The 20,248-nt window shown below is 33.3% G+C and overlaps 1 protein-coding gene across 2 annotated transcripts in view; it reads left to right on the top strand.

The window, feature by feature from the left end:
• The window catches only part of LPAR1 (lysophosphatidic acid receptor 1), a 133,797-nt gene extending 130,420 nt beyond the window's left edge, over window positions 1-3,377 (top strand). For both annotated transcript variants that reach the window (XM_031944119.1, XM_003761669.4), the window contains one exon: window positions 1,367-3,377. In XM_031944119.1, coding sequence (XP_031799979.1) covers window positions 1,367-1,668 — 302 coding nt within the window. In that variant the 3' untranslated portion in view covers window positions 1,669-3,377. The remainder of the gene's footprint in view (window positions 1-1,366) is intronic.
• Window positions 3,378-20,248: the final 16,871 nt, after the last annotated feature.

The following is a 20,248-nucleotide window of genomic DNA, read 5'->3' as shown; positions in this document are numbered from 1 at the left end:
GTAGCTGAGCTGTAGGAAAATGATTTTACTGGACAAGTAGAATGCAAATTACAGGAATAGGGAATCTTCTTTACAAAAAAAAAAAAAAAAGACTCAAAAGCAGTGATTTTCAAAGTACAATCTGGGGATCCTAAGAAGTCCTTTTAGAGTGTCCAAGAAGTCAAAAGTATTTGCATAAGAAGCTTTCTGTCTTCCCTCCCCCCAATACAGAGGATTTAGCTATAACCCACATAACTAGAAGGTCTCTGGGATATCCTTAGTTTTGGGGAATATAAAACAGTCCTTCGCCCAAAAAAGTTTGAAAACCCTTGTTCTGAGGTTGCATCAATGAAAGTAAAAATGCTGAATGAAAGGATATAGTGAGGAATAAGGAATGAATTCAGTTTGAGAGACTTTGAGGTTTTGATGCTTAAATTAGAGTACTATTTCATTTGAATTTCAAATAAAGTCGTGCTAATTCTGTCTAATTGGAAGGAAAGTGGAAAATGGAAGATGGCCAAATAAATTAACAATTTCATTTTTATTATCTTCTGCTATATGTTTTTACAGGTAGGTCTGAGTAGAGTTCCCTTGTTTTATGTATAGCTTTTGGCTCATGAATTAGCAGCCTCTCTTTGCACATAGACAATAAAATCAAGTTTGCTCTTTTAAACAAAAGTGATTAGTTTAGATTATTTCTAGTTTCCCTTCTGGTTTCAAAATTTCACGATTCTGTGAATCTAAATAGGGCAAATATGTCTCCTTCTATGTTATTTTGTTTGCTTAAGCAAGTGTTATTTATATTTGATGCATAAGTAAATATCAGTTAGAATTACCAAAAGAGTAAAATTCTAATAGATGTAAAAATAGTTTCCACCAGAAGTCCTACTTGAATGTCTTTCATGGTGCAATGGGCCTAGATTCTCAAAAATTATGCAATTGAGGGTAAACTCTGGCAGGCTCTACCAAGTCCTTCCAATAACTCCCAATTAGCACATGTGAACAACTACCTAAACTACATTGTCTGAATAATCTTTCATCTGCCACATTAAAGAAATGGATTCCTGCCCCACCAATCTTTTAACTATAAAAACCTCAGCAAACCATTTCAATTTCAATTTTTAGTTTCTCTTTCCTTATTTATTAAAGAATATAATACTTGATGATTTATCTCAAAGTTGTTAATGGAAAAAATGTTTTATAATCCTTCAAATGCTATATAAATTTTGAGGTTCTTATTACTGTTCCTTAGTTCTTATTATAAAATTACCAGAGTCTTATGAAGATTCCATGTTGAAGTCATTTGCTAGAGAAATCATCCTGTATGTTTGCTTGTAAAAAATGATTAAATCTTTTTTTTTTTTTCCTTTCTACCCTTTCTCTCCAGGTGCTTTTATAATCTGCTGGACTCCTGGATTGGTCTTATTACTTCTAGATGTCTGCTGTCCTCAGTGTGATGTCTTGGCCTATGAAAAGTTTTTCCTTCTTCTTGCTGAGTTCAATTCTGCCATGAATCCTATTATCTACTCTTACCGTGACAAAGAAATGAGTGCCACCTTCAGACAGATACTCTGCTGCCAGCGGAATGAGAATGCCAATGGCCCCACTGATGGCTCAGATCGCTCAGCATCTTCACTCAACCACACCATCTTGGCAGGAGTTCATAGCAATGACCATTCTGTTGTGTAGAAATCAAATGGGAGATGAAGAACCAGCCATACATAGACTGTTGAGGGAGTTCCAGGGGAGAATAATAAACTGATGTCTTTCAACACTAATCAACTACAGTATTGGTTTCTAGAAAACTCACTCAGGCACAAGACTGGTCATGTATGGAAACTGGCATATGCGAAAACACTCAGCCTCTTTCTCCTCTCCCTGCTAAAAGTAGAAAGCTGATTCCTTGTAATGGAATTCCAAACGAGATCACAGAGTGTCTCTTTAAACTACATTGATTAGATTTTCAAAGACTGCTTTGTTTTTGGTGCCAGTTGAAAACAGTTCTGATTAATTAAGTTGTGCCTGTTTAACTTCATTTACATGTAGAAACTTAGGCTACCCCCCTTTCCTTTTTTAAAAAAGAAAACATTGCATGTAATAAATGTTTATGCCTGTCAGCACACTTCTGATGGATATTTTATACATAGAGAGATCATAGTCTTTATTTTTATTTTTTTTTGCTACACTACCATAACTTCAGTATTTCTTTTTCCTGTTGCAGAAAACAGGAAAACAATGTAAATTACAATTCTTTTTTTTTTTAAAGTATGCATGTAATGTATTTATGCAATTGTTTTAATGAAAAAAGAAAAAATGCTCATTGTAAAAAATTCTACAGTCTAGATCTAATTCCAGTATTTGTTTAGAGTACGAAATAAATAGTAATCTAGTTTCATGGTATTTAACTTCTTATTTGTGGTACCAAGTATGTAACATATGCAATGGGATTTGTGCTCTAAGAGAACAGAATCATGGAAGAAAAATGAAGCACAATATTATCTTAAGTGTATTTCTTATTACCTGTGCATTACAAAGGGATTTTTTTTTTTTAATTGAGAAATGTCATGTCATGTTTCACCTTTGTAAAAAGGAATTTTCTGTTTTTGCACTGAGTGGGTGGCATTTTTAAGGATATCTTATTAAATTACCCATCTTTTTTTCCTTGATTACTTGAGTTATATTGAGGTACGCTTTTTTGGGGGGGGGTGCAAATTTAAGTAGAAATTTTAAACTACCACAAAAGAAATTAAAATCTATTACTTTAGCTAACAGTATTTTGTGTTGAAAACCCGACATTTTTTTTTAATTACAAAGAAATCAAAAGTATCATAAACTACCCAATGAAGAAGCCTCTTATTAGTGAAATGTAATGTTTAAAGGACTTGTATATTAAATAGCTTGGGCACTTATATCTGCAAAGTGAGAATAGGCATGTGGCTGTATTATGTATCATCTCCCCAGGCTTCCCCCATAATAGATACTTGACCATGTTGTTAGATATTCTCATATTATGTAGCCTAAGGTCTGTAAGTAAGTATTGGTGTGACACAGGAGATTACATGTGAAGGAATATAATCACAAGAATTGTCTGGAGAAATGGAAAAAGGTAACCAAGAGAAATGTAGAGTAGTTGTTTACTTGTACATAGTACAAAGTTTACATTGGAACACTGGGCACAAAAAGTGCAGAGACTTAAGAGCAGGAGAGAGGAAGTGCAAAAAATAATGAGATTGACATTGACACATAATCATAAAATATGTTAATATGAGCAAGAAGATGAGCCCTGGAATTTTCACTCATGTAAATACATTGGGAAATAGGAGGGCCAGTTTAATTTTTAAGGGAAGAAAATGAAATACTAAGCCACTAATAAAATTTTCTCAATAAGTATATGATAATGTGGTGTTGGTCGTGATTGGTGTTTTTCTTTAAGACCCTTGCACTATAGTTTATGTTAATTTTCAAAGTCTACCTCTCCTGATTTTCTCTACTGTTTTTGAATTCCTTCCTAAAATAGGCATTAGGAGTAAAAATGCAGTTCTATTTTAAATGGTCTAATAACTTAATATGTGAACTTTGAAGTGGGCTTAAAAGAAACAAAAAAGTTATTAATATTTTATTTCTCAAATATTTGCAAAGAAAGTTTTCAGCATTCACTTTTGCAAAGCCTTGTGTTTCAAATTTTTCTCTCTTTCTACCTCTTCCCTCTTCCCCAAACAGCAAGCAGTCTGAGGTTAAACATGTTGTATTCTTCTAAACATATTTCCATATTCATCATGATGTACAAGAAAAATCATATCAAAAGGGAAAAAACCACGAGAAAGAAAAAAAAAAGCAAGCAACCAACAACAAAAAAGTGAAAATATGATGGATCAAAGGATCCATATTCAGTTTTCATAGTTCTCTCTCTGGATGTGGATGGCACTTTCCATCCCAAGGCTTTTAGAATTACCTCAAATCATTTCATTGTTGAAAAGAGTCAAGTCCATCACAGCTGATCATATAATTTTGTTGTTACTTTATACAGTGTTTTCTTGGGTCTACTCACTTCACTTAGCTTCAGTTCATGTAAATTTGTCCAGGCTTTTCTGAAATCAGATTGCTCATTATTTCTTATAGAACAATAATATTCCATTGCATTCATATACCATAACTTATTCAACCATTTCCCAACTGATTGGCATCCACTCAATTGCCAGTTACTTGAATGGTCTAATTTTGTAACAGGGATGTTGTAAACTTTGAAGTGGGTTTAAAGGAAAGAAACAGAAAAAAATTTAAAGTAGGGGGGTTATTAAACCGGGATACATGAACTTTTAAAAACATATACTATGTATGTATATTGTACTATATACTACTTCAGTGTAATTGGTAAATACTTCAATATAATTGTTTTCCTTTGTAATCTTATTTTATCATTTAAGAACATTAATCTGAGAAATGACCCATAGACTTTAGACTGCCAATGTATTAACTTCTGTAATGTAAAGAACTTCTGATTTAAGATATGAAAAATAAGAACCATGAGAAAAGGGAATATAATATTAATGAATGATTTATTCTCATCCTTTATAAAAAAAAGAAATGAACCTGAACAAAAACCTGATTTGGAAAAAATCAGTGTTAGTCATCCTTCAAATGAGAGAGATCTTGATGCCGTTCTCATCCTTCAAGGCCCAATTCTTCTATGAAGGCCTATCTAGCTATTCCAGCTCTCATGGATCTCACAATTCAGCTTTTATAACATTTTCCATCTGATAATGTCAGCTTAATGCTTGTTTGATCTTAGTTTCATACATCAGGCTCGTCTTTCCACTTAAAATAGGATGCAAGAGATGTTTGACAGGATAGAAATAGCAAAACTCGTCACTAACTAAATCTGTGGTATATAAAAGTAAATCTGGGAGTAGTGGGCTCAGAGGCTAATAGCAATTATTTGATAAGTCTCTCTTTTCTATCTCTTATTGTTGCAAGGAAACGTGCCAATTATCAGTATTTCATGGGTTCCCATTTGTACTCAGACTTTTTGTTAAATGACTTGTTTGTATAATTGCCCACTCTGAGTATGTGTCCCCAGAAGTTAGCAATTTAGAAATGTATAAACATCAGCCAGATGATCATTATCTCAGTCATTTGGAAAATCCTTCAACTTTGTATGTTTTGCATTTTTTTAAAAGGGAGAAAGAGCTGCAGAACAAAAGAAAGATTTAAAATACATCCAAAATTTGTTATATGAAGAAAAAAAAGAGAAACTGTATTGTTCACCATATATGAAGAAAACAACTAAGAAAGAAAAAAAATGCTCTTTGTATTTTCCTTCTGAGGAATTGTAATAGTTTGGTGGATTCCTCTTTCCCACCTTATCCCCAGAATGTGATTTTTCTTACTCAAATTTTTCACAGTCTTAGAATTTTTAGTTGATCAAATATATGAAGAGCAAGGTAAAGGCAGTATATGTACATTCTAGGCACTGAGTGGTAGAGTTGGAATTGTGAGCAAAGATAATTTTGTACTTTTATATATTTTATGAGTCACTACAGCTTAAATCACCTAGGAACCAATTTTCTAATCTTGAGTCTCTCCATAATTAGATTAGGCTGGCCATTCATTGGACAGATGTATTTAATTGGATGTTTTCAATATGAGATCTTGATTCAATAACCAATGAGTTGACATTAATTGGAGAAATAACTAAATACTATTTGTGATCTTACAATCAATGAAATATGAGTTGGAGAACCTAAATTTGTAATCTTGTTCGATTTACTATTCCATGACTGAGCAAATTGTGTCACTTCCCTAATCTTTGGTTTTCCTCATGTAAAAGAAGAGTTGCATCAAATTGGCAATACCATATATTTGGGTTACAACCAAAACATAGAAAATAACCAAGAATAGTCTATTAAAATTTTACAAAACCTGTGTAAAAAGGCTCATGCACCTAACTCTTTGTTTATTGTCGATTCACATTCAATTCCAAGAATCTTGATTGTCTGGTTTCCAAATCCATAACTATTTGGAAGTTGAATACTACTGACCCCAATAAGCAGAGAATAGTAAACATCTAGCAGAGATGTAATTCAAAAGTAGATCAAATCACTCCCAAAGCTTAGGACTTCAGAGGCAGTACTCTCATTAAACACCCTTTTAATTTGACTTTGAAGTCCCATCTAGCTTGCCACTGCCTCCAAGTTTTTGATATGTTGGTTATAAGTTTTTTTCCCCCTAAAATGTTTGTTGCATAATCTCTTACAATCCTGACTGTGGTACCTTGATATACCTTGAATTGGCCTTCCAGGCCACTTGTATTTTTAAACATCTTTGATCCTGAGGCTTCAGAGGTTGGGTGTACTAAACTTTGAATTTCTTTTATATTTACAATGTACCCTCTTTACGAGAAATAGCAACTTCTATTTCCTTCTTTCTCCTTTTTTTCATTCATGTATTTCTTTTGCTCTCCCTTATTTCCCCCTCCCAAAACAAAACCAACCAACTCTTAGATCCTTCATTTTTCTCTTTCAATTCCTTCAATACCCTTTGAAAACATTTTGCTTCTGAAGGGACAATTTTTTTCTCACTTTATTTGATTTAATTATTTGAAGGCTATTAGGATTAAGTGATTTAAGAGTCATATAGATAGCAAGCATCTTAGGTCAGATTTGAACTTAGGTACTCCTGACTCCATGGTTCATGCTTTATCCATTGTGCCACCTAGCTGTCCCCATTTTTAATTTTATTGGAATGTTAGCATTATATTATCAATGTCAAACTCAAACAGAACTAGATTTCTCAACATGGCATTTTGACTTAGGAAGATACAAATTAGTATTGTTTATGTTATATTGTACTTTTATTTTGCTCAACATTTTCCTATTAAATTTTAATTTGGTTGTGGCTGTACTTGGGAATTTTGTGGGCTGCAAGTTGGATACCTGTCCACTACATCATCAGAAAGTCCCTTCCAATTGCTCAAATCACTTTCCCCTTCTAAGGTTTCTCTTAAGGACTCATGTATTTATATTTAAAAATTTTCTACTCAGCTCTGCTTTTTGTTGTTTTTTAATCAGAAATGTTTGAAAGTGTTCTATTTCATAAAAGATCCATTTCCTTCAGTTCGATTATAATCAGCCAGTTCCAATAGACTTGGGATGAAAAATACCATCTACATTCATGGAGACTGAATGTGGATTGAAGCATAGTATTTTCACTTTTATATCTTTACTTCCTTCTTTCTTGTAGTTTTTTACCTTTTAATTAGATTTTTTTTTTCTTGCTCAACATGACAAATATGGAAATATGTTTAGAAGGATTGTACATATTTAATTTATATCAGATTGCTGTCTGGGGGAAAAGGGAGCTAAAGAAGGGAGGGAGAAAGATTTGTAACACAAAGTGTTACAAAAATGAATGCACTATATGTGCATTTAGAAAAATAAAATGCCACTGAGGGGAAAAAAGGATCATAGTTAGCTTTGTAACCCTTTTTGACTTCTGAAAGGTTGAATTCCAAAGTCTACCCTTAAATGAGAATATGGATGGATCCAATGACTATTAAGGAGTATTGTATAAAGTGGTATATAATTTTGTACTGAGTCTAAAATAGTGCCTAGGTATTAGATGTAGCAAGAATTCAGTCAAAGACAATGGTCAAGCACATTTATCTCTGGATGCAGGATATCTTACTATATAATTCATAATAGACTTGGTTATGACTTGGTTAATAGAAGAGAAAGGTAAGCTTTGGAATTAATAAGGCCTGGATTAAGTCATGTATCCTCAACAAGTGACTAATCTTTTCAATTCATCAGGCAACTCCCGAGGATTATAAATTGCAAACAAATTTTTGGACTGTGTTGGTTGAAAAGATTTTATCACCAGGATTTTATCCTATCAAATGAAATCCAGGTTTGGACCAAAATTAATACCTATGGGTACATGTGTGTTCATGCAAGCATACCCACATAGTCCACAAAATTATAACAGACTATCATAACAAATTGTCATTTTAAAGTCCTGTTCTGTTTTGTATTTTCTGGGCCAAAATTATTTCAGTGAAAAGCGCTCTTATAATTCTTATGGTCTCTTATGTGTGGGATGTGTATTACTACAATAATAGCTTTTAGAAACAATTCCAAGAAGAGATATCCCATAGTAGCCTCATGATATCATTGTGCTATGTATGCTATGGTTACCTCATCTATTTGTCCAAGTTCATTTTGTCTGCTTAAATGTAGACTTCCTTTGGATCTGTCCTGTGACAGTCTCCCCCCCCCACCCTACCCCGATTTTTTCCCTTGTTCATTCTTCCCAAGCCAGTGCATTCCCAAATGAGGTCCTGGTGGATTGTCCCATTGAATGGGTAGAGAAACCCTAGGTTTCCCTAGGCAGGTTCCAAATTTCTTTGAAACTCATGAATCCTTTCCCACTTCTCAAAATATATTTATTATAACATCTTTATTTTCTGTATTTATCTTTTAAAAATCATTTATAGTTAAGTAATCTTCGGAGTTTCTCAAGATTGGTGGTACCATCTTCTTAAAATAGAAACTCCTAGTTCTGTTTTTCTGAACTGAACTTCATCTAATCCATCTCCAAGTTTCTTTTGACCTTGAAGAATCTTTCAATTGGTGCCCTGAGCCTGAAGCGGGATTTTTACCTGCAACTATCATCAAATTTATCTAAAGTATATTAATACTAAAAAAAAAAAAAAAAAAAAAAAAAAAGGTATGACAGTGAATGTCCAATGATGAACTGGGGAAAGATGCAAAATAAATATTCAAGCTTTGTCATAAGTGTTATAAGAGTTGAATTGAAACTCTGCTTATTCTAATAGATTTGTGATAGAAAGAGCCATCTGCAATCAGAGAGAGAAAACTATAGAGAATGAAGGTGGATCAAAGCAATAATATTTTTGTCTTTTTGTTGCTGTTGTTTGTTGTCTTTCTTTTGTTTCCTTTTTCACCTGATTTTTCTTGTGTACCATGACAAATATGGAAATATGTCCATATTTAATTTATATCTGATTACTTGCTGTCTCAAGGAGGAGGCAAGGTGAGAGAAAGGGAGAAAAATTTGGAACACAATCAATTGTAGATCTGTATCTACTGATCTTGGCAATATGATCGACAAACGAGTATTTCAGAAACCATGAAACTAACTAATGTGAAGGGAAACCATGCAAACACACCTTAGTAGATTCAGTCTCCTGCTTATGTTTATTGATAGTGTCATCTTGAGCTTTAACTTTAAGCTGGAGACATAATTCTTTCTTTTGTCTTTTGCCACTCTTATACATTTAACTGTAATTACCTTGTGCTGAGCCATAATAACTTTTTCTTTGGCCTTAATTTCCTTTTTTTTTTTTTTAAATTTATTTATTTTTATTTAATAGCCTTTTATTTACAGGATATATACATGGGTAACTTTACAGCATTAACAATTGCCAAACCTCTTGTTCCAATTTTTCACCTCTTACCGCCCCACCCCCTCCCCTAGATGGCAGGATGACCAGTAGATGTTAAATATATTAAAATATAAATTAGATACACAATAAGTATACATGACCAAAACGTTATTTTGCTGTACAAAAAGAATCAGACTCTGAAATATTGTACAATTAGCTTGTGAAGGAAATCAAAAATGCTGGTGTGCATAAATATAGGGATTGGGAATTCAATGTAATGGTTTTTAGTCATCTCCCAGAGTTCTTTTTCTGGGCGTAGCTAGTTCAGTTCATTACTGCTCCATTAGAAATGATTTGGTTGATCTCGTTGCTGAGGATGGCCTGGTCCATCAGAACTGGTCATCATATAGTATTGTTGTTGAAGTATATAATGATCTCCTGGTCCTGCTCATTTCACTCAGCATCAGTTCATGTAAGTCTCTCCAGGCCTTTCTGAAATTATCCTGTTGGTCATTTCTTACAGAACAGTAATATTCCATAATATTCATATACCACAATTTATTCAGCCATTCTCCAACTGATGGACATCCATTCAGTTTCCAGTTTTTAGCCACTACAAAAAGGGCTGTTTGGCCTTAATTTCCATGATTTCTGTCACTCTTATGGGTAGGATATATACTAAGGCAAGGTAATGCTTTTTTTAAGTAAGTCACTGAAGGCCCCATGAACTTCCATTACTTTGTATAACTTTCCATTACTTTTACCAATAAACTGAGAATCACCATCTATGAGGAGGGCCCATATATTAGGCTGCTTCTGTGATACATATAACAGTTTTGCCTCTCTGCATCATGATTTAATACTCCCCCTCCTCTCAACTTTGATTTCCCTCTGTTTTGTAGGAAGTGTTTATTTTCACCTTTCCTTTTTACACCTCCCTATCTCTCTTAAAAATAACAACCACCACAAAACCCTCGAGAGGAGAAATATTGCTAAAATTCTATCACTCCTCTTCTCATAGAAGATTTTGTGGCTTGAACTTTTAGCAACCTATAGAGAAAATCCATACAGGGAAGAGGTGATTGCAAACCCTTCCCTTTTGCTAAAAATAATTTCAATGGATCACAGGAGCTTTTGTATAGGCAGCTTTTAAACTTCCATTGCTGTCCTCTTCCAGCAGCTGAGGCAAGTTGCTTTCTTTCCCACCTGAATTTCTACCATCCCCCACCCACCTCCCAAACTTTCCCCACCCAGGAACAGACAGCAGAGCAGCATTCTAATAAGCACATTTCAGCTTCCCTGTGTTCACCTTTCTTCGAGGTGTAAACAAAAGCAGGTAAAAGAGTGGTGTCCAGGCCTGGAGTCAAAAAGATTCATCTTTTTAAATCTCAGACTTTTACTAGTTGTGCAACCTTAGGCAAATCACTTAATCCTGTTTGCCTCAGTTTCTTCTTCTGTAAACTGAGCTGGAGAAGGAAGTATCTTTGCCAAGAAAACCCCAAATGGAGTCATGAAGAGTAGGACACGTCTGAACAACAACAAGAATATAAAAGGCTCTGGGGGAGTTACAAAGAGAAAAAAAAACACAAATCTGCCTTCTCTTGGAGTTTCAAAGATTATGAATCACCAGATTAATCTTTATAGATGATCAAATGTAATAGAATTTCAGTACTTTTCTTTAGTGGACAACCTGGGCATTAATTGGCTCCTATTACAACATAGGCATTGGTGAGTCATGCTTCTCCCTCTAGACTTCCCCCCCTCCCCACTCCTTCCAATAGATTTGTGATTTCACTAACATAAAGAATTCTCAGTGAAGACATTCCCTCTCAATGTAGGTTGAAACCTCTTTGTAACTTATTCTTTGTTTAATCACACAGACATTATGGATCAGAGACAGAAGTCACACCTAAGTCCTGAGATTTGTCTCCTTTCTAAGGCTGGTTCTTATTTGAAACTCAGTAATAAAATAAGTATCATTGACTAATGATGACGTCAACGATAGAAAACTGTAAAAAAAAAAAAAAAAACAACCTCTCTCCCCCCAACGGATAGAAAACTATCGTGCTGCTCCTGACATATACTCCATCTTTGCCTCCTGAATTCTTGTTTTCCAGGTGTTCCTGACTCTGTGAAACTTTGTCTTATCCTTTCCATTGTTAATTCTCTCTTCCTCTTCAGTTTTCCAAGTACTCTTATTCATTTGTATATATGCTGTATCTTTCAATAAAATGTAAAGCAGTCTCTAGCACTTAGCTGATTTTCTTGCACACAATAGATTCTTGATAAATGTTTGTTAAAAATTGGAGGGAACAAATGGGTAAAGTGAAATTTCCAAATTAGGTTCAAGGTTCTGGCAGAAGAAAACCGGTGAATCATAGCTACAAGAAAGGATGATTTGGCTGAGTTTGGCCACCATTAATGCTGCCATTACTCTTTTTGGTACATTGGTAGATGGCATATATTGAACTATAGTTATTAAATATTGGTGGCAGGGAGGACCAATTAACAGACTACCTTGTAAATGTCTTGCAGCTTTCCCATAAGCTAATTTTTACACAATCTCCTTCAGTAGTAGGGAAAATCTAAGTTTACTGAGCTTTTTGGATACTCTCAAATTACATCATGGGGCAGCTGCCATTGAAGAATATGGGAGAATATATTTGTTCATAATAATACAACCTATAGTGGTTATAACAAATACTTTCTTTAAATATTATTTTGCTTAAACATAGTTGGCTTCCAAAAGTGCTTTTTGAAATTCCATTTTAATTATGTCCCTTTCTACTTCAAAGTCATTTGAGATGTAGACATTATTTCTGTCATTTATGCCATCATTAAGTAGCATTATTAATTCTGGAGTTTATAGATTTTCACTGATGCAATTCTTCACTTCTTTTCTCTTAAAACTTGTTATTCCTCAGGTATTGCTCTTATGTAATATAATTTAAGAATGATGTTATTTCTTGTGGTCATTCTGCCTTGATTTGCAATATATCTTTGTGCAAATTGGATCCAGTAACTTTTGTTGATCAAAAAATATCTGACAATCAATATGAAGCCCTGTTTTAGTAAGATCTAGTTCCCACTGATGTATCAGCATTTAATAATGGCACTCACATCTTCAGTCCATTTAATGAAGGAATTTTTAACTTAAAGGTTTCATAAATTGTTCCCTATCTCAATATTTCAATAACTGTACTTCAATATAATTGGTTTCCTTTGTAATCCTATGTTGTATTCTAATTCTTTTATAATCCTATTATATGTATTGAAAGACATTCTTCTAAACAGGATGTCCCCAGACTATCACAGGGATCTATGATATAAAAAGTTAATCCTACTTCAATGAATAATCGTGGTTTGCCCACTTTAGAGGACATTGTTATATGTACTATAGCATTTCCATCTGATATTGTTATTTTTGATTTGCTCTGATGTCTCTTACCTTTTTGAGGTAGCAAAATATGAAGAAACACCATTTACTCCACTGTTCTCCATGTCAAATTAATGATTACAGTAGTTTCAAGTAGAAACAGACTGACACTCTTTGCTGCCTACCAATTTATTTGGCTAAGAAGAACATTTGTGTTATATTGAACAGCATTTCTAATGCAGTCTGCAGAATTCCCAAAGCCTAATTTATCAATGTCCCAGAGCTTTAGTCAATGACATTTTTAAGTACCTACTATATATCATATATTGTACTGAGCACTGAGGATACAAAGAATGCCAAAAGCTAGTCCCTACTCTCAAGATGCTTCCTAATGGTTTTCATAGCTACAATAATGGGATTAGGATACAAGAAGTCTCCACTGAAGACCACTAGGCTTTTTCATAGGCTTTATATACAAACATGAATATGTCTATCACATGTAGTACATTCATCTTATTTCTGTGGTCATACTTTAAGAACTGATTGATACTGAATTGTTTCTTTAGTTCTTTGTGTTGCCTTGACTCTTTATTTTGCTGTATCTTTTTTATTTACTTTCTAATGAAACGAATCTAGAATTTCAGATATACTTTGTTTTCTGAATTTCTTTCTCAATATTTCTGACTTGCCTTTAACTGAACAATGTGTCACTCAAGTTGTCTGATTTACACCTGTTAAATACTAATGTAATCTCTTTATATCTCTTCAAACATCTTCAATGGCCTCTTTCAGTTTTCTTTCATAGTAGTATCTAATGAGATTCTTGGGGGATATTCCTTGATAGTTCCATCTTTCCTCATATAATTCCTACCATGGCAACAGTTACCACATAACCTGCTGTGTGAAATATTATAGTTTTTGTGAAATACTGTGGAAGAATACATTCATTCATGGTGGTTATATCAGATGTTACCTATTAAGATTAATCTGTTTTTCTACAAAACAATTTCCACACAAATAAATTCAGATCTGAACAATTGGAAAAATATTAAGTGCTCTTGGATAGTCCGGGAGAATATAATAAAAATGATAATACTACCCAAACTAATTTATTTATTTAGTGCTATACCAATCAGAGTCCCAAGAAACCATTTTATTGACCTAGAAAAAATAACAATAAAATTCATATGGAAGAACAAAAGGTCAAGAATTTCAAGGGAACTAATGAAAAAAAAAAATCAAATGAAGGCAGCTTAGCTGTACCTGATTTAAAACTATATTATGAAGCAACAGTCACCAAAACCATTTAGTATTGGCTAAGAAATAGACTAGTTAGTTGATCAGTGGAATAGGGTAGGTTCATAGGACAAAATAGTCAATAACTACAGTAATCTAGTGTTAGATAAATAAGAATTCACTATTTGACAAAAACTTCTGGGAAAACTGGAAATTACTATGGCACAAACTAGGCATGGACCCACACTTAACACCGTGCACCAAGATAAGATCAACATGGGTTCATGATTTAGGCATAAAGAACTAGATTATAAATAAATTAGAAGAACATAGGATAGTTTACCTCTCAGATTTGTGGAGGAAGAAGGAATTTGTGACCAAAGAAGAACTAGAGATCATTATTGATCACAAAATAGAAAATTTTGATTACATCAAGTTAAAAAGCTTTTGTACAAGCAAAACTAATGCAAACAAGATTAGAAGGGAAGCAATTAACTGGGAAAACATTGTTACAGTTAAAGGTTCTGATAAAGGCCTCATTTCCAAAATATATAGAGAATTGACTCTAGTTTATAAGAAATCAAGGCATTCTCCAATTGGTAAATGGTCAAAGGATATGAACAGACAATTTTCAGATGATGAAACTGAAACTATTTCTACTCATATGAGTGTTCCAAATCACTACTGATCAGAGAAATGCCAATTAAGACAATTCTGAGATACCACTATACATGGCTGCAAGATTGATTAAGATGACAGGAAAAGATAATGACAAATTTGGGAGGGTGGGAAAACTGGAACACTAATACATTGTTGTTGGAGTGGTGAACAGATCCAACCATTCTGGAGAGCAATTTGGAACTATACTCAAAACGTTATCAAATTGTGCATACCCTTTGATCCAGCAATGTTACTACTGGGCTTATATCCCAAAGAAATATTAAAGAAGGGAAAGGGACCTGTATGTGCCAAAATGTTTGTGGCAGCCCTGTTTGTAGTGGCTAGAAACAGGAAAATGAATGAATACCCATCAATTGGAGAATGGCTGGGTAAATTGTGGTATATGACTGTTATGGAATATTATTGTTTTGTAAGAAATGATCAGCAGCATGAATATAGAGAGGCTTGAAGAGACATGCATGAACTGATGCTGAGTGAAATGAGCAGAACCAGGGGATCATTATACACTTCAACAACAATACTATATGAAGATCAATTCTGATGGAAGTGGATATTTTCAGCAATGAGAGGATCCAATTCAGTTCCAATTGATCAATGATGAGCAGAACCAGCTATAGCTAGAGAAAGAATACTAGGAAATGAATGTGGACTGCTTGCATTTTTGTTTCTCTTCCCAGGTTATTTTTACCTTTCTGAATCTGATTTTTCTTGTGCAACAAGAGAACTGTACAAATATATACACATATATTGTATTTAAGATATACTTTAACATGTTTAACATGTATGAGACTGCCTGCCATCTAGAGGAGGGGGTGGAGGGAAGGAAGGGAAAAATTGGAACAGAAGTGAGTACAAGGGACAATGATGTAAAAATTACCCATGCATATGTTCTGTCAATAAAAAACTATAATAAAAAATAAGTTAATTTTAAAAAGATATAATGTGTTTTGGTATAATTGGTTTGTTATTTGGATTTATGCTATCACACTCAAAAATAATTTTAAGAACTACATTTTATACTAGAAATATGCTTGTAATCCCAACTATTGAAGCAGTGTGCAATTTGGGAGTTTTGATTTTCAATAAGGCAGCATCAATGTGGTGAGCCTCTAGGAGTGTGTGTGTATGTGTGTGTGTGTGTGTGTGTGTGTGTGTGTGTGCAGGTGTGCACCTGCACGCACATGCTTGTGCAGACCCATCTCCTTGCTCACATGCAACAGATTGCATAACAAGAAGCAAACCAGCATTAGTTGGAAGTGGAGCAAGTCAAGGCTTTTGTGCTGATCAGGCTTTGCATGTCCTATCTGCACAAGATGGAGACACAATATTAAAAATAGTTTTTTAAACATTGTTGGTGGAATTGTGAACTGATCCAACCATTTTAGAAAGCCGTCTACCCATAGATTTATTGAACTACCTATAGAGCCTTTCACCCAGAAATAACACTGCTAGGTCTGTTTCCAGTGATGAATAGGAAAAAAAGGAAAAGAAATTATATGTTTTATAATATTTATAGTAGCTCACTATGCAATATTAAAGAACTGGAAACTGCAGGGTTACAACTCAATTGAGTAATGGCTAAACAAGTTATGGTAGGTGATTGTGATAGAATGTTACTATACTATAAGAAATGACCAATTCAATGATTTTAGAAAACCATGGATAGATTTGGATGAAATAATGAGGAGTGAAATGAACAGAACCAAGAGAATATTTTACACAGTAACCACAATTGCAATATTGTTATGTATTTTTTTAAAAATAGGGCAATTTATTTATTTATTTATTTATTTTTAATTTATGGAATAAAGCAAGCATTTCCATAACATAGTATAATAAAAAATGATGATTGTGTGTGAAACTGAAAATCTACTATTTGCTATTGTTTTAAGAACAACTTTGCATAACTAAGTCATTTTGGTCATTACAAATACACAAATTAACTACAAGAGATATATAAAAAAAGATGATATCTACATCCAGAGAAAGAACTAAGGTACAGAAGTATATCTGGAATGATTTTACACACACATACAAATATATTTGCATCTAGCATAGCCATCTTGGGGGAAGAAAAAAATAAAAGGATTACATGATAACTCTATTATATATTTAAAAGGAATAGCAAGTTGTCCATAACAGATTTGCAGTTTCATATGCAATCATCTTTTTAAAAAATTCTAATGTTACGAAAAAACTTGTTTTAATTCATAAATCAAAAATAAAATAAATAACAATTTTTGAAGTATTCCTGTCTATTCATCTCCTTTTCAAAATCATTTGAGATGATAGTGTTGTTTTTTATCACCTGTTTCTTTAATAGTTCATTGTAAGTGAAGAATTTTAATAACTTCAACATATTCAAAATATCCTTCTTCAAGTTTTTAGCAATTCCTCAATTTCATCAATTTTGACTAATCCATTCTTTAGGAATGAAGTTTTTTTTTCCATGAGTGTTTTGCACCAGTCATTATACTAGTCATACTACACTAGATTATAGTATGACTTGAAGTTGATAGCACCTCTGACAAAAGAAAGATCTTGCTTTATAGGAGCTGTTTCCAATTTTGTTATGACATAGTACCAGAGCATAATGAAAGTATTCATGTGCTTTGTCCACTGCTAAGGTTAACACAGTTTGCTTTATAGCCTTTCCAGAAGATGGGATATTGACTTTGATGTTTTTTGTGTTCTTGTGGTTTCAGAACACAAAGCTCTAGCATCTGTTGGAGTGAGTAGTTTTAAATTGTATACTTCTTTGTTTATTTCTTAGATTTACAGTACAATTTTTGTTAACGGGCCAGCATGCTAATGATACCATCTGTGACATTTGTAGAGATTAATTTGGAGGTTCCTTCAAAGCCTTCACAGATATTATTAGACTATGAACTTCTTGAGAGCAGAGTTTTTTTTTTTTTTTTTTTTTTTTTTTCCCCTCTCTTTGTAATCCCATTTTAGCACAGTTCTGGTGTTTCAATCTCATTAAACTCTTCATGACCCCATTTGAGATATTCTTGGCAGAGATATTGAAGTGATTTGCCATTTTTTTTCTCCAACTCATTTTATAGATGAGGAAATTGAGGCAGATAGAGTTAAGTGATTTGTCTAGGGTCACACAGATAGAAAGTGTCTGAGGCCAGATTTGTACACAGGTCTTCCTGACTCTTGGTCCACTGTACTACCTAGCTGCCCTGGTAGTTAATTGAGTGTTTTGGCTATTAACTGATGTATTACCATATGGATTTGGGAGCACAAAGAATCTTCCCTATACTATATTCTGAGAGGTATACTTTGTAGTTGCCACCAACCAATTTGGAGACTTTTTATTATTACTGATGATGATGCTCATCACTCTAAGCAAAAATTGAATGGCTACTTGCTGGTGATATTGGATGAGGCTCCCTGTTCATATGTGGGATCAGTGATGTCAAACTCAAATAAAAATATATCTTTGTGAACTTGATATTAACTTGGCAAACCACAAATGAATATGTTGATTGTATTTGTTTTATTAAATATTTCACAATCACATTTTGATCTGGTCAAAGTCATAGTTTGGTGAGTTTAATACCTCTGGATTTAATGATTTAGGAGGTTTTTTTGAACAATGAAATTACAAGATTGTATCTATTATAGATAAGATACAGTGCTGGGTTCATCTGATTCAAAGATGATTAAGACATAGTTTTTCCCTTAAGGAGCTATGTTATAATATAATTTTCTCAAACAGATTTGAGGAAAGCAGAGGATGTAATCCCAAACAGAATAGATATTGGAAATGGATTTTCCTTCTCTGACCCAATCTAGAAGGTGAAGGATAATTCTTGGTAGACTTGAAAATCATATATTTGTATAAATTGGGGAGAAGGTCAGTAGGGATTGCTGTCATTCCTCAAATAGTGCAAAGAATAAATACTTTTGAATTCATATTCTTCAAACCTATAAATATATAAGATGTGTAATTAGTAATAAAATATATGAAGATTTTTTTTTAATTATAGTTTTATTACTTTTAAGGACACATAGTGATTCAAAATAATTATTCATAGAATGATTCCAAGGAGAGGAGGAAAAAAGTTTGCTTTTCTGAGTGAATAAACTTATTGGAACTTAACAAGCTAATGTTGACATAAAAATTCAGCTAGATGGTGCAGTGGCTAGAGCACCAGCCCTGAAATCAGGAGGATCTGAGTTCAAATGTGACCTCTGACACTTAATCTTCCTAGCTGTATGACCTTGGGCAAGTCACTTAACCCCAATTGCCTCAGGAAGAAAAAATTATGATGTTAAAATGCTTGAAAAGCTTGTTTTCTTTAAGAGATTAACAAGGCCTCCTTGTGATCTTGTTTACATAATTTATTAATTAATCAAACATTTTAAAAAATTAGAATCCAAAAGGAACATTTAACCCATCAGGTTGGTTTAATTACCTTACTTTCTAAATATAGGAAATTAGTTTACTGCACATTTATTTATTTCTAGGCTAAATATCACTAATTATTGTATCTTTGCTATTTATCTTATCATATTTGTCTTTCTAGTATCGACTTAATCCTGGATATAAAATAGATCTTTAAGATAGTGTATTAATTAATTTGAATAGTTTATTCAAGAAGAAATATATATTTATATATGTATATATGTATATATATATATATATATATTCAAAGAGAAAGATGAAAAGTTGATTTTTAAGAGGAATGAACTTGAGAAGGCTTTGATCACTTCAGTAAGTCCTCATATTGCTTGACCATCAAAATAGCACAGGCACAAATTCTCATACTTTCAGTCTTTCTTTGTATAAATTTATAAAAGCAAAGTAATCAACATGGAAAATATCTGATCAATCAAATTCAGTTATCCTAGGATTACTGGACTCAAGAAATATTCTACCAGAGGATAACATTGCTTCATGGCATTCTCTCTGTTATAACCTAAAAGTTAAACATAGTCCTGATTTTCTAACAAGTCATATATCTTAAAAACATTGTTTGAATTTATGGATTTTCTATCATATCTTCAATAAAACATCTCCATTTTTTTTTACTAGTAGTTGTGTGAAATAGTTATTTCCTTTTATTTATACAAAATGTACCTTGTGCAAGTATTATCAGATGACCCCTCCCATCTATAAATTTGGGGATTGGACATGTAAAGACATATTCACTTCTCCCAGGACCTTCATAATTTCAGAGATTCCTATCATTCTTAAAAACAAACAAAAAAAAAAAGCCAACTCATTTCTCTCTGATTAAATGACTACTAGACTCCCTACAGTCTCCATTCCAAACTTTATCTTCTCTCCTCAAGCTCATTGATTCTCACAACAACCCTGAGAGGTAGATGCTATTATTATTAACCCTACTTTACAAATGATGAAAATGAGGCAGATGAAAATTAAATGACTTGATCCAATTTATATAGCAAGTACCTGCCTAAAGTTGGATTTGAATTTGGGTCTTCAATAACTCCAGGTCCTTTCCTGTATGTGTGTATGTGTGTGTGTGTGGGGGGGCAATTGGAGTTAAGTGACTTGCCCAAGATCACACAGCTAATAAGTGTTAAATGTCTGA

The sequence above is a fragment of the Sarcophilus harrisii genome, chromosome 1 (genome assembly GCF_902635505.1).
Source record: "Sarcophilus harrisii chromosome 1, mSarHar1.11, whole genome shotgun sequence".
NCBI lineage: Eukaryota > Metazoa > Chordata > Mammalia > Dasyuromorphia > Dasyuridae > Sarcophilus > Sarcophilus harrisii.
Note: the sequence above shows the minus strand (reverse complement) of the source record. Positions and strands in the feature narration are given on the sequence as shown.